Source organism: Echinops telfairi, unplaced genomic scaffold, assembly GCF_000313985.2.
Source record: "Echinops telfairi isolate 266 unplaced genomic scaffold, ASM31398v2 ScPeMD7_7416;HRSCAF=8454, whole genome shotgun sequence".
NCBI lineage: Eukaryota > Metazoa > Chordata > Mammalia > Afrosoricida > Tenrecidae > Echinops > Echinops telfairi.
Genome location: NW_022111316.1, coordinates 2,254,291 through 2,267,986, shown reverse-complemented (window position 1 = coordinate 2,267,986; position 13,696 = coordinate 2,254,291). Strand labels below are relative to the sequence as shown.

The window sequence follows — 13,696 nt, the reverse complement described above, 5'->3', positions numbered from 1 at the left end:
TCTGTGTTGTCCTTCTCGATGTAAATGGAGCTTTGAACGAGGGTACCTCTGGGATTGCTGTGGCTGATAGGCTGCATTGCAGGTGGGAATAGTGGTTAACACTTTTGAGAGTGGAGAGTCGCACCAGGTAGTCTAGAAACACCGTATGTACATTGCGTCATTGGGATCCTCACAAGACCCATGTGAGACAGTGCCATTATTATTATCACCCTTGCTTTACGAATAAGGAACCCCCACCCAAAGGGGAAAACAAAACTCACCAGAAAACCCAAACCAAGCCCAGTGCCATGGAGTTGATGCCAACTCACAGAAGCCCCAGAGGGCAGAGTAGAAATGCCCTTTGGGTTTTCAAAGCTGCAAATCTGTACAGGAGCAGACAGCCTCATCTGCAGCCTCATATTGCTTCTGTTGGTTTTGAACTGCTGACCTTATGGTAAGCAGGCCAGCACTGACCCAGCAATACTGCCAGTGTTCCTAGAAGCCAGAAACTCACTGTCTTTAATAATGAGCTTATAGGACAGGGTAGAACTGTCCCTGTGGGTTTCTGAGATTGTAACTCTTTATGAGAATAGAAAGCCTTGCCTTTCTCCCAACAGAGTGACTGGTGGTTTTGAACTGCTGACCTTGATGTTCGCAGACTAACGAGTAACCCCTATGCTACCAGGGAGCCTCTGGCAAAGCCAGACAGACATATTCAGTTCTTGACCCCACTACTTACCAGTTTCAATTCCCTCAGCTATCAAATGAGCCAACTTTAAACCACCTTGCCGAGAGGATTGCAGATAAGGTCAGCCCACTGCACCAGCAGCGCTTCTTACAGAGAGAACCTCGGGCTGAAAGGGAAGTCACAGGGCCAGGGTCACACAGGTGATAGTGGTACTTGACTACTGCTGGGGGCTTCTCTTTGTGCCACAAACCTTTTAATATTCGTTGTATAAGGGAGAGCTACTCACTGAACCATGACTTCTTGTGCACAAGAAGAATCTAGCCACTGGGACTGCTGAGATGCCAGTGAGGTTTTAAACTTTCTCCTGAATAAAGTTGGGGATGTGGTGGTTTTTTATTTTAAAGTCAGGTACCTATTTTCACTTTGTTTTTAAAGACAAAAAAAGCCTGTACTATACAGAAAAGTCTGAAAGCAGTGAACTCTTAATATTATTGCTCTTAAACTTATAGTGTGTTCACATATGCTGATACATCATTCAGATGGTATTAATAATTTTGCATCTAGCTATAACATCACAAGCAATGTTTCACACCCCTAAAGTCTTTCTGTAAACCCAGTTCTTAAACACCCAAAGCTGTGGATGTATCTTCAATTATTTAACAATTTAATGCTATCCTTGAGGTTAGATTATTATTTTTCTATAAACAACAGTGATGACGTTTTTAAATATGATTTTCCTGTATTATAAATCCTAGCAACGGGGCTACTGCTGTAGTGGAAGGAAGCATCGGTAAGGCTTGATGCAGACTGCCAGACTGATATGTGGGCCGGCACTTCCCTTTCTTTTTGCTTCCTGGTGACTCTTCTCCTTTCTCCCCCATCCCTCCCTGTGACTAGAGGGTTGGAAAGTCAGGCTACTGTAGCGCCGGACCCTCAGTTGCAGCTTGAGAGAGAAGTGACAGGGAGCAGACCAACCCCTGTGGGTGATTCATTCACTGCTTTTGCTGTTTTGCATGAAAGGACTTGGGAATCTGTCATTTGGATCCTAGCCCTTTCTTTTCCCTTATCAAGTTCAAGAGTCCCGACTCTTTGTCTCATCAGAAAGAATATGAAAGTAATAGTTTATTCAATATTAAAGTTAAAAATAAGCTGAAAATATAAAAATGGTGTAATTGTTAACTTTCCATACCCTTGGATGAAAGATCTCATACACATTCATTGAGATTATTATTATTCCTAACTCAAAGAATTCTAAATATAAATGAATACTTTCTTTTACCCCTCCCCAACCCCCCCAAACAAACCAAATTTACTGCCACGGAGTTGATTCTACCCTGTATACCTGCCTGTGTGGTTTCCATAACTGCAACTCTCTATGGGAGTAGAAAGCCTCATCTTTCTCCTGTGGAGCAGCTTGTGGTTTCAAACTGCTGACCTTGTGGTTAACCTCCTAACATATAACTCACTACTCCACCAAGGCTACACACAGACACGATATGCAATTAGCATATTTATTGTTAAGATGGGCTCTCTGTCTAGTTGATTAACTCTCATCTCTAAGATGCTAAGCAGCTACTGCTTTGTGTATCATGGTTTGTTCCTTGTTCTCTGAATAAAGTCAAGACAGCATTACTTAGGTCTAGAGACCGCCTCCCCACAGGTGATGCAAGAGGGAGCTTTCTATTAGAAGAGAAGACAAGCTGCATTTATAATCCCAGTTTTGTGCCAGTTAGTGCCTCATGATATCACTCAAGAAACTGAAGCTCAGAAAGGCTAAGAAATGTGTCCAAGCTTCTTGCACATAGCTAGCATGAACTGAATTCTTCCCATTTTCCCTTCAGACCGTCCACGAGAAGGCAGGAGCCAGGGAGAAGGTTTGAGTTCCAGAAAGAGGCTGAGGCTTTCGTTTGAGAGAGGTCCTGGTGAAGGGAACTGGTGCCTCCAGCCAGCGACGGTGCCTCCCCACTCACAAGACCCTCTGTGGGCATGTGACCTGTAGGACGGCTGAGAAAAGACTGTCTGAAAAAGGGATCTGTCTGTGTTCCCTTCTGTGATTGGAGGGCTTCCTCGGTCCCCTAGGTGGTACAAAATTTGTGTTCAGCTGCTAACATACAGGCTGGCGGTTTGAGCCCACCCAGTGCTGTCTCGCAAGAAAAGGCCCTTTCGTCTCCTTCTGTTAAGATGTCAGACGAGAAGACCCGGTGGGCCGCTTCTATTCTGTAACACATGGGGTGACTGAGTGTGAATCGTTGGCAACTAGCATAGACCTTTCTGTTGCGCGTCCAGCGGGCTGTGTAACCCTGGGGCCTGTCCTGGTGTGTGTATTGGATGGGGCAGGCCTCCTGTTGCCTTTCCACTCAGATCTTTCCACCCTCTGGTTTGCAGGCCATGCCTCCTGCCGTGCCTCCCCATCGTTGCATACTCTGACTGGCTCCTTCTTCCCCTGCCCGTCTCAGAACCAGAGTCCCCTCCAACCTGGCGTGGCCACCCTGGTCTGCAGAGGGGATTGGAGTTTGGCCTTCCTGAGAGCGAATGGGACCCATTCCTTTGCTTCCCTGTAACCGTCCTTGGACCTGACCCAGCCAACAACAGTCTAGCCCTGGAGGAGCGCAACCTGCCTGCTGTGACCCGACTTCTCAAACCCTCCTCCGGCCCTGCTGGCTCTGAAGTGCCTTGTCTCCTGGCCTGTGTGAACCTGCCCAGCTTCCCTGCCTTCCCTCTGATGTCCAATGAGGCCTTGCACCTTGGCGAGTCTAGATGAGATCCTTCCAAGGAGCTGTTCTCTACCTCATGGAATGTTCCTCTCCCAGAAATTGCAATGACCTGGGTGTGTGTTTTCTGGGGGGGGGTGGTTATTGGACGAAGCCAAGAAATTCATCTAGGCTTGGCCACAGGATGGCTTAGAGCTGAGTCTTCTGTTGGGCAGGGTGCCAGCCCTCAGTTTGTTGTCCCCCAAACACGAGGGGGCTGACAGATGCCACTGTGCTCAGAGCAGCTTTCCTGCAGCTGAAATTCACTCCTAGATTCTCGGTCGGTTCAGCTGGGGCCGTCTGCAGACTCTGCCTCTGCTGTGCTCTCCTGTTTCCTCGAGGGCGGCTCAGAATGACTCAGCCCTCGGAGGTGGCCATCTGCAGAGGCTGGGACTTGGGATCTTTATTTCCCTGAGGCTTGGAAACAAGGCTGCTCACTGTTAAAAAGAGCCATGCTTTGTGAAGCCAATGCCTGGAGACCCTCCAAACACAGGGCCCCACTAACACTGGGCCAGGGACAAGGTGCTCATGCTCTGGACACGTCTCCCCAGACTGGCGCAAGTATTCGTCGTCACACATTTCATGTGCTCCCGGTGTATTTTTGAAATCACGTGCGTGTGAGGTACGCCTCTCTCGGAAGGTAGGAAACTAGACTGGGAGGACATGAGGACCTTGAGCAGAAACAACCACCTTGAGCTAGGCTGACAATGAGCCGAGAGAGATGCTCACCTGCAAATGAACTGCAGTAGACTGCTGATCTTCCCTGGTTGTCAAGAGACCTGCTGTTTCCTGAATGACTAGGAAGAAGGTCATAAATCTTTGGGGTGAGGACCTCGTTGACCCCCATTAAGTTGTTCTGCTTAGCTGACAGGTGTGATGTATTCTGATACCTCTCCCCACCTGCAGCCTGGGCTAGGATTCTCCAGAGAACATGCCAGAACGTGGTATCTGCCATTCAAGGGACTTAAGGGGTAGCCTCTCTCAGGGCTGTGTTGGCTCAGGGAGACCAGGGGCTAAGTGATTCTCTCTGCTACCTGGTTGTCTCCCCCAAGTGATACTGTGGAAGAGGTAACAGTCCTGGGGATTCTGAAGGGTTGTGACTGCTGACCTTGTATTGTCCCTTAGATCCCCCCATGTTGAGGACCAGGTATACTGCAGCTTTAATGCTTCCAGGGTAGGGCGGCCACCCCGATCCAGGCACCGCTGCCCCGTCACTTTCTCTGCAAGGACTCCTTATTCCCAGGTGTCACTCAGCATTCCGACAGAGCCCTGGTTGCCGGCCCTGCCTTCCTGTCCAGGGCTGTGATGTCGGATGTAGTAGCCTGGCTTTAGCAAGGAGGGGCGCCCAGCTCTCAGACCAACATGCCTGCTGCTCTCCTGTGAGACTGAGACCTGGGGCTTCTCTTTTGGAATACAACATATGAAGGGCTTTTTGTTATGTTGTGTTTTTTAATGTAAACTTGATTATTTTATTTCTAATTTAAAAATAAAGGACTTTATATTGATCATTCCACAGGTCTGGTTCTACTTTCCTGCAGAACACTTGGTGATTGGCTGCCACCACCTGGTGGTTTAGGATGGGGGTGCACATCTTCCCTAATGTGCACGAGTGTGCTGGACCGGATGGGCTGGAAGTAGTCTGGTCTTTGAACATGGATCCATCTCTCATAGAGTGCAGTGGGGTGGGATTGGAGTTTGACACCTTAGGTGTTCCCCACAAAAGAATTCAGATCGCTGACTAAGAGTAGCTCTAGAGCAGTGGTTCTCAACCTTCCTAATGCTGAGACCCTTTAATATAGCTCCTCATGTTGGTGGTGAACCCCCCCAACCATAAAATTATTTTCATTGTTACGTCATAACTGTAATTTTGCTGTTATGAAGTGGGTGACCCCTGTGAAAGGGTTGTTTGACCCCCAAAGGGGTCCCGACCCACAGGTTGAGAACCGCTGCTCTAGAGGGAAATGGAGTCTGTTGTGATGCTGTCTAGGGAGACAGGACATACGATACGAAACGTCCTCTGTTCATATTCTGGGTTCCAGAGGCCAGATCCATCTCCCCTTCCTTCTGTGTCCCCGTGCCCTTCACATCCCGTTTGATGTCCGGATTCGTGTTTGTCTCCCTTCTGGAACTCTAGCCTGCATGTCATTTCTCACTTGCCTTTTCTCTCCTCGTCTGGACGAGCAGAAGAAGATCATGATCATGGTCTGCTGCATAATCCTTGCGGTCATCTTGGCGTCTACCATTGGGAGCGTGTTTGCCTGAGAAAGGTGAGCCATCAACGGGGAAGGGGACAAGTCCTCTATCACTTATTTAAACCTTTCTGCTCTAGGGTGTCTGGTGGGACTAGGTGCTAGAATACATACAGGTCTGAAAAGTTAAAGAAAAGTGCACTGAGGAATAGTTGGAAGCAGGTGGAAAGGCAGAAAGCAGCTGTGTCCCGTTACCAGGTCTCTTAGCAGGATGCTTGTATGAGCCAAGGATGTTGTCCTACAGCAAAATTTAGGTCTCTGTATCTGGGAATGGCTAAAGGAGTTGTCTCACCTTAGAAGTAGCCTGAACTCTTTAGAAGTGGGCCCTGGTACTCTGCTCTAAGTAATTAGTGATTTTTAAGATAACAGACTCACTCTCCTGTTGTCTTCCTCAGCCCCCAGGATGGATCCCGACTGGCATTTCTAATCCTCCTTCCATCTCTGTGGGCCATCACTTCTCTACTGCAGACTCCACAGTGACTTCTTTCCATTAGGAAACCTCTTATGACCCAGGGCATCAATCGACTATTAAAAGTTATGCAAAGGGACTGCAAACTTAGGAAAATACAGAATCAGGTAGGGGGCAGGGGGGAAGGAACAGGTAATCCAGACAGAGAAAGCAGGTTGGGCATTGGGTTAAAGGGACGGTAGGGTAGAGAAGGCAGAAGGAATACTTGCCCCAAGGGCATGGTGGTGAAGGGGCAGGTAGTACCAGGCACCCAATTCAATTGGGTCTGTTAGCCTGTTTAAGTTGATTAGCGAGATCATGGCATTTATTGCTTTTGCAACTAAGCTTTAAAGTCTCAACTTCGGTCACCCCCACATCTAGTTTCTTTAGGGCCCAGGAGTAAGTAGTTAAAGGGAAGATGATCCGGGGATGGGAAACATGCAGGTCTTGCTCTCTGCCGTGTCCCCAGTGCTTCGCATAGTGCCTGCCACTTACAGGTGCTCAGTAAAGATTTGTTGTTGACTTGATTACTTGTAAGTAAACTCCTGACTGTGCCCTTGGATTTGACCTCTTTACACCCCTCAAGGCAGGATTGTTTCGGTGTGAGAGGTAGTATGGGGGCCTTTCAAAAAGTTAAGTTCTTTGAAAAATTCCATTACCTTTAATTCCATTTTTCCACAAACCTTTTCTGGCCTCTTGTATAAAGCTGACTAGGAACACACTGACCCATTAATGCAAAATTGCCAGAGAAGGCCCACGATCACAGCATTACCTTACTCTCTCGAGGAGTGGCGATGGTAGGATTCCATCACAGCTTCTCATTCTGCAATGGCGGGCCCCAGGAATGTTCAGTTCAGTAATTAAAATGCACACCCGCCCTCCACCCCCATGATAGAAATTGTAGTAGTTATCAGTACCACCAGATCAGCTCTTATACCATAACTAACAAAAAGAAAACTAAGATGTTAGAGAACGGTGAAAGGAGACGGTTGCCTCTTACCTGATTCATACTGCCAGCTGCAACCATGTTGGGTTACAAGGTATGTTTATGAAACAGTTCTAACAGTCCCCAACCCGAGGTTCAGGTGTTCAGCTTTAAAACTGCCTATGTGAATGAATTTTAACACAGGTCACTTGATTGCTACATGAACAAAGGCTCACTAAAATATATGAAAAACTATAGTACCCACCTCTTAAGGATTTTAAAAATTTGTTATCTTTGAAAGTGAATTATAAGTGAAAAGTGTGGTGTTAAAAAGAAAATGGGCTAACTCCATCAACCTGTCTTTCCTGTGATTTGAATTGGGGAGAGATTACTATTGGTCAGCTCTGAAGACCAGGTCTTGTTAAAGGCAAATAGGGAATTGGAACCAATGGGCCCTCACGCATCTAGCCGTAATGGGAGGGCTGTGTGGCACATGCGGAGCCCTGGTGGCAGTGGTTACGAGTTGGGTTGCTAATTGGAAAGTCAGCAGTTGAAACCACCAGCCAGAGGGAGAAAGATGAGGCTTTCTACTCCCAGAGTTAACAGTCTCGGAAACTCAGGGAAAGTGCTACCCCGATCCCATAGGGCCAGAGTCAGACGTGACTCAATGGCAGTCCGTTTGTTGGTTGTAGCACAGGGGACTGTGCAGGCCAGCAGAGAGAGAAACAGACCTAATCATAATCTGCAAGGCAGGACCAACCTAGGACAGGCCACACCATTCCACTCTCTCCTCTTGGCTCCCTCTGCTCGGAGGCAAGGGTAGGCTCCTTGCCATGCTGTTACCATCTTTCCCTCCAAGACTGTGAGATGGGCAGGTAGGCATCAATAAATACATGTTGAATCAATCACCCTGTGGGCTGTTTTTCCCCCCTTGGCTATTCCACAAGCATTATGGGATTTGTCTGCGGCTAGGAAGATTTCAGAGAAAAGAGCTCCTTGCTGTATAGAGCTGGGTGTGCCAAATACTTGCTTTAGCCCTGAAGACATTACCTTATGCTTGGGAGAACCAGAGCCTCTGATGGCCAAGCATGCCTGTTTCTGAATCAAAGGGTTAAAGGTCACCATTGAGAAGTTATTTCCTGATGATGCTCAAACATTATTATAAATATAGGTACTTAAAAAAACCCAGTAAATACACACACACCCTTCCCCAAATCACCTACCAGTAATTATATGCTGCTCCTTATTTCTGATGTAATTAATAAGTTTACTGTACAAGGGTTCCCCACAGCCCTGACATGTAAGCTCATGGGAAGAAACACACAGATTCCGCCTGCTTCCATCACTCACGTCCATTTATTTCTCACACAGTCACTATACTCGCTCAGGCATGTAGAACTTGCCCCAGTACTGGCCCTTCTGCGTCAGGTCATATGGGCTCAGATATTTCCGTATCCCGAGCATGTTGGCGGTGGCAATGCGCTCAAAGGTCCAAGGGTTTTGGTTGTTCCTTTCACGTTCCTCTTGATCCTTCCGCATCTTTTCTAGCATCTGGCGACTCACAGCCTTTGCCTCGAAGGGCAGCTTGTGGGCAACCTGGTTGAGGAACCTTTGTACCTCTTTGAATTCACAACGCCCACCCATCTCCACAATGAAGCGGCCAGCCTTTACAGGTGTCACGTAGTGATCAATGGCACCTTTGCCGCCCCCCATGCGCTGCCCTACACCCTTGCGGGTGATGGGCTTGAAGGGAGCTGGAACTCGCCAAATGGCAAACATGTTCTTGGGGTCCATAGAGCGGTTAATTGTCAGGCGCATCATTTCAAAATGGCCCCAGCGGAGGTAACCACCACCCAGTGCCTAAAAATAAACAAAGAAATTAGGAACACACAGGAATTGCTTGTCACCGTGGCTTCAATGATGCATATAAAAATATTAAATTCTAGTAAATACCACGAAAGAAAGGTTAGACAGCAGACAATGTCAGAGAACAAGGATGTACCCACTTCAATGGGTGGTCAAGGAAAAACCTCTTTAACGAGGTGCTATTTAGACTCAACCAAGAAAATGCACGGCAGCACGCGCGTGCACACGCACACACCACCACCACCACTAAACAGAAAGAGTGTGGATTTGAATAGAAAGCCAGTGTGGCTGGAACAGTGAGCCCAAGGTTTTGAGAGGTGGGTAGGGGCAGGTCACACCGACTGAGGGAAGAGATTTTAAACTACCACTCTGCCTGCCTGCTTGCCTGCCAGGGAATAAATCCTGTTCCACATTCATCTGTTTAGCTACCTGCATGAAGACTTCATGAAAACTGGTAAGTAGGGGGAGAAGGGAGGAAGGGGACAAAAGCTGATAGCAAGGGCTCAAGTAGAAAGAACATGTTTTGAAAATGATGGCAACAAATGTACAAATGTGCTTGCCACAATGGATGCATGTATGTATTGACAAGAGCTGTATGAGCCCCCAATAAAATGATTTAACAAAACAAAACGGTAAGTAAGAGCTATCCAATTTCCTAAAATACCAAGGATTTTTTTTCTTGTAAGAGGTTTGAGAAGATCCGATGGTCTAACAATGGGCAAATTAGGTGGCTGCTCCTGCTTTCATGTTGCTTCCCCTTTGTAAAGCCAGGTAAAATGCAAACGTTGACTGGTCTCTAGCAGCCTCTGTGCACATCAGTTTAAAGAGCAGTTGCTCTACCAACCCATCGAGTCAAGACTAGAATGAACTTGAGGGTTTCAGATTCTGCTAAGCCCTGGCTGCCATCCAGTGGGCTGCCCGTCACCAAACTCACCAAGATCCCAAAATTGCCTTCTGTGAACTCGGTGGCTTCCGTGGAAGGTCCCCGAATATCTTTCAGATTTTTAGGTTCTCTCCTCACTTTCGGCACAAGTGGTACCCTTTCAACAAACTTGAGTTTAGGCTTCTCAGGTATGGAAACATCTACAAGGAGGACAGACAGCCAAGCGTAACTACAAATAACGTGTCTCAAAAAATTGCTTTTCTTCCTAAATAGTGATCAACCAGGTAACAATTTTACCGCCAAACAGTAACTTCAAAGGCTTGCTAAGTTTATCTTGTGGATGCTTTTATTGACACCTTTTGGTTATGACAATGGCCAATGCAAACGCTGTTTCTTTGAAGATCATAAACAAAAATGCACGTATTTTACTATGTATTAGCATTAAAGGTGACTTTGGGAAAGCATAGGGAGCCATGGTGGTACAGTGGTTCTAAGTTGGGCTGCTAACTCAAGGTTAGCAGTTTGAACCACCAGTTACTCTGTGGGAGAAAGATGGGGTCTTCTACTCTTGTAGTTAGTTTCAGAAACTCAGAGGGGCGGTTCTATCCTGTCCTATGGGGTCGGCATCTATTCAATACAAGTGAATACATGTACTCAGTTCCATTGGTAACATATAGTATTATAAGACACGGTAAGAGAATAGCACTAGCTAACTTTTTATCTGGGGGGGGGTGCGTTTGTGTGTATGAATTTTAACTATATCCTGCTAGACATGGAGCTAAGTGCTTTATATACATTATTTTATCGAATCCTTAAAACAATTTTATAGCTTTGCTATTTTGAGCTTTCAATGATCACAAAATGAATATACAAACACATCTATGTAACTCATCCAGGTCAAGAAAGAACATTAAATAGATGGTATTTTATCTGTTTTATAAGTGAGCCCTCAGGCCCAGTGACTGTAGACCAAAACCCAGAGTGTAACTACATTTTAAAAGAAAACCAAGTGATATGGCCTCTCTGGATGTCAATGGGCCTAGAAATAGAAAACAAACAAGCAAACAAAAATAAGGGGGCTTCAAAAGGTTCATGGAAAAATGGAGTTAAGAAAAATGAGTAGAGGGACTTGCAATCACCCAGCTGACAAAACATGGGGACTGTTGAATGTAAAACTGATGACTTGCTCTGTAAACACCCATTTGATTCACACACAAAAAGGGGGAAATAATTCCACAAGTTCTGGAAGCCCATTTGTACACTGTACTTGGGAGAAGGTTGAAGCTTACTGCTCCAGTGAAGATTTACAGTCTCAGACACCCACCAGGTTGCTAATCAGTTGGAATTGACTTTCATGGCTCAATTCAAGGAGTGAGTGCATGCGAAATGATTACTTTCTTTTTGGAGGGTGGAATGTATGCCTTTGTAACCTGGGACCTTCAGCTCAGTGAGTTTAGTCCTCATCCCTTTGCATCGCCAGGCTTCTCATGCCGGGACCTGCACAGACCCTACAAGGCGAGACAGTATACTGGTGAGGGTGGAAAGGCAGGACTGCAGGCCAGGCAGGCAGTCTCTTCTTAAAGTCTGGACTTTGCTCGACAACTTAGGTGAAAATAAAATGTTAACTTTTTTGGCAAAATTTTTGTATTAACTTTATCTATACAAATACTATAATAAACAAAACAATATTTTGTAAAAATCAGTGATAACATATGAATGTTGATGGCCAATTTAACTGATTTTGTGAGTTCCAAGATAACTAGGTTTTATTAAGTGGAAACTTATGACTACTTGTCATGAAATTGTAGCTTTGTATTGAACAAACCCGACTTCAGGATCTCCTCCAATTTCTCCGGTTAAAGCGTTTCCTGCTCTTCTAGATGGAATTCCACAACACTGTATTTTAAGGCATCAGCTGGGAAGATTTTAAATCTAATAGTACTTCAATCTAAATCTCCACTATTGGCTCTTGAATGGACCGGGTAAATACCTGTGAAGGGAAGTAACCTGGCCTGTAAGGATTAAGCCTAGGAAACTCTTGGGCCAGTTCCACTCTGTCACACTGGATCCCTGTGAATGGGAATCAACCCGATGACAGACAACATTAAGGGATTAATATGGCTTAGCAACACCCAATTAACTGTCTTTGTTAATGAGGTAATATGATGAGGTGATTTTTCCTTCAAACTTACAGGTATAGTCTGCAAATACATGATTTTGAGAATAATTTAATGTTAACTTCAACATACAACTACACTGTTATCATCATGATTTGGAGTTCAAAGAAACAGATCCTTAAAAGACTGAAATAACCCACAGGCCAAGAGATTGGTGTTTTTCCCTTTTCTGATTAAACAAATGTGCACCACCAATGTTTCAACAAGTAAGGCAAATGCCATGAATGTAAAAGCTGTGGTTTACAATGTGTACCACATTTAAAAAGCTAACTTTTAAGTCATTTAAACATTTCCATTGTAAAACAAACGACTTTATGATGGAGTAAAATCCTACCCCCACCTTCCCAATTTTTATATGCAGCTCCTGGATAGAACTTAGTAATACAGTCACTTCTGGGGCCCAATTATGTATAGAAAAGAAGGCCATCAGAAGTCTAAGTCACTAATACATATTTTTTGAGGCTCATACTACATGGGAGGCTTCAAAGAGCCCGTGGAGTAAAAGTATCTTTTAATTCTATTTTCCCACAAACTTTGATAATTCCTCATATGTACAGGAAAAAGATTCTGATTTACAAAAACCGAGGCATACCGCATACGTTGATAATTTTGCGAATTAATAGCTTTTCACTTATTTTTCCTTGACTGCATATATGTACGTAACCTTATTTGAAGAGCCCGTCAAAAGTCCAAATGTAAGGCCAATCAGTTCGGGCTGCGGGTAGATCATGACGCCGCCGCCACTGGTCGGCCCTGGGGGCACCTCCCGTGTAAGCGCAGGTACCCGTCCTGTCCTTCACTTCTCCAGCGCTTACAGCCCTGCGCGGCATATGGACGCCTCAAGAAGTACTGGTGAATCGGAATAAAGGGCACGCGGGCCGGGATCCATCAGAGGCAGCAGGTAAGACTAAGATGAAAGTGGTAGGCACAATCTCACCTTCGAAGGTTGGCACCGGGAGCAGCGTCTTGAGGCCAGCACTGGGGGCCGAGGTCGCCCACGACCCTACAAAGATACATTCGGTTAAGCCACGAAGGGGATCAAGGTCGGGGCCGAGTGCCAATGGCAGAATACTCCGGCGGCGGTGGTCGGAAGGGTGGCACGAGGCCCCCCCAAAGAGCATCCCTTTGCACGAACCCCTGGGTGGGTGAGGGGGGTGGGGACCTAAGGATGCGACGCCCCCTAAGCAGCGCTTCAATAACCGTAACACACTTAATTTTGGTTCGCGGCGGCCTAGGTCCTTTTCCCTAGGGACCAGTGGGCGTCCTCACCTGACAGGGGACCCCGCAGGAGCGGCGCACCGGCGCGAGCCAGCTGCCTGGGCCACATGGTCACGCGCGTGCGGCCGAGTGCGTCCCCCCACCGTGCGGGCGGCGAAACCCCCACCCGGAGCCGAGGAACGACGCACGGAAGTCACCACGGTACGGCTCCAGGCGCCGCTCCGCCAGACCGGAAGCCGTGTGCACGCCCGGTCCCCTGCTGAGGTTTCCGCCGGAAGTTGGGGAAACTGCCCCCGCGGAGCTCGGGTTCCGGCGCTGAAGCAGGTCGATCGCCGGTCGAGTCCCGCCCTCGGGGCGTCTCCGTCCCAATCCGGTCTGATCGTGGACCGCGCGGCGCCGCGGGACGTTTTCTCCGCAGAGAAGCGGGCGGGAAAAGACTAGTGATGCTTAAGAAGTGAGTCCCTTACCACTCTTCACGAGGGGAGCCAAGAGCAGACACGCAAACAGAAACCC

At 46.9% G+C, this 13,696-nt stretch overlaps 2 protein-coding genes across 5 annotated transcripts in view; one reads left to right on the top strand and one right to left on the bottom strand.

The window, feature by feature from the left end:
* STX3 (syntaxin 3) overlaps window positions 1-7,944 on the top strand; it is a 32,448-nt gene extending 24,504 nt beyond the window's left edge. For 2 of the 4 annotated variants that reach the window (XM_045297026.1, XM_045297025.1), the window contains exon 9: window positions 3,124-4,928. In XM_045297026.1, coding sequence (XP_045152961.1) covers window positions 3,124-3,228 — 105 coding nt within the window. In that variant the 3' untranslated portion in view covers window positions 3,229-4,928. Of the gene's footprint in view, window positions 1-3,052; window positions 4,929-5,601; window positions 5,685-6,061 lie in introns of those variants that run through there. The other 2 variants (XM_030887517.2, XM_045297028.1) reach the window with 2 other exon arrangements.
* A 432-nt stretch (window positions 7,945-8,376) lies between these two features.
* MRPL16 (mitochondrial ribosomal protein L16) lies at window positions 8,377-13,392 on the bottom strand. Its single transcript, XM_004714925.2, has 4 exons — window positions 13,235-13,392; window positions 12,903-12,968; window positions 9,840-9,988; window positions 8,377-8,899 (listed from the first exon to the last, which is right to left on the bottom strand). Exons 1-4 carry the CDS (start codon window positions 13,290-13,292, stop codon window positions 8,414-8,416), a joined length of 759 nt encoding a protein of 252 aa, XP_004714982.1. The 5' UTR covers window positions 13,293-13,392; the 3' UTR covers window positions 8,377-8,413.
* Between the last annotated feature and the right edge of the window lie 304 nt (window positions 13,393-13,696).

What these genes read in the sequence shown, in the direction of transcription:
- MRPL16 (XM_004714925.2), bottom strand. Translation starts at nt 13,292, where the DNA reads ATGTGGCCCAGGCAGCTGGCTCGCGCCGGTGCGCCGCTCCTGCGGGGT. An exon ending in CCCGGTGCCAACCTTCGAAG is followed by an intron (nt 9,989 to 12,902) that starts GTGAGATTGTGC and finishes TCCTCCTTGTAG; the next exon opens with ATGTTTCCATACCTGAGAAG. An exon ending in AAGGCAATTTTGGGATCTTG is followed by an intron (nt 8,900 to 9,839) that starts GTGAGTTTGGTG and finishes GTTTATTTTTAG; the next exon opens with GCACTGGGTGGTGGTTACCT.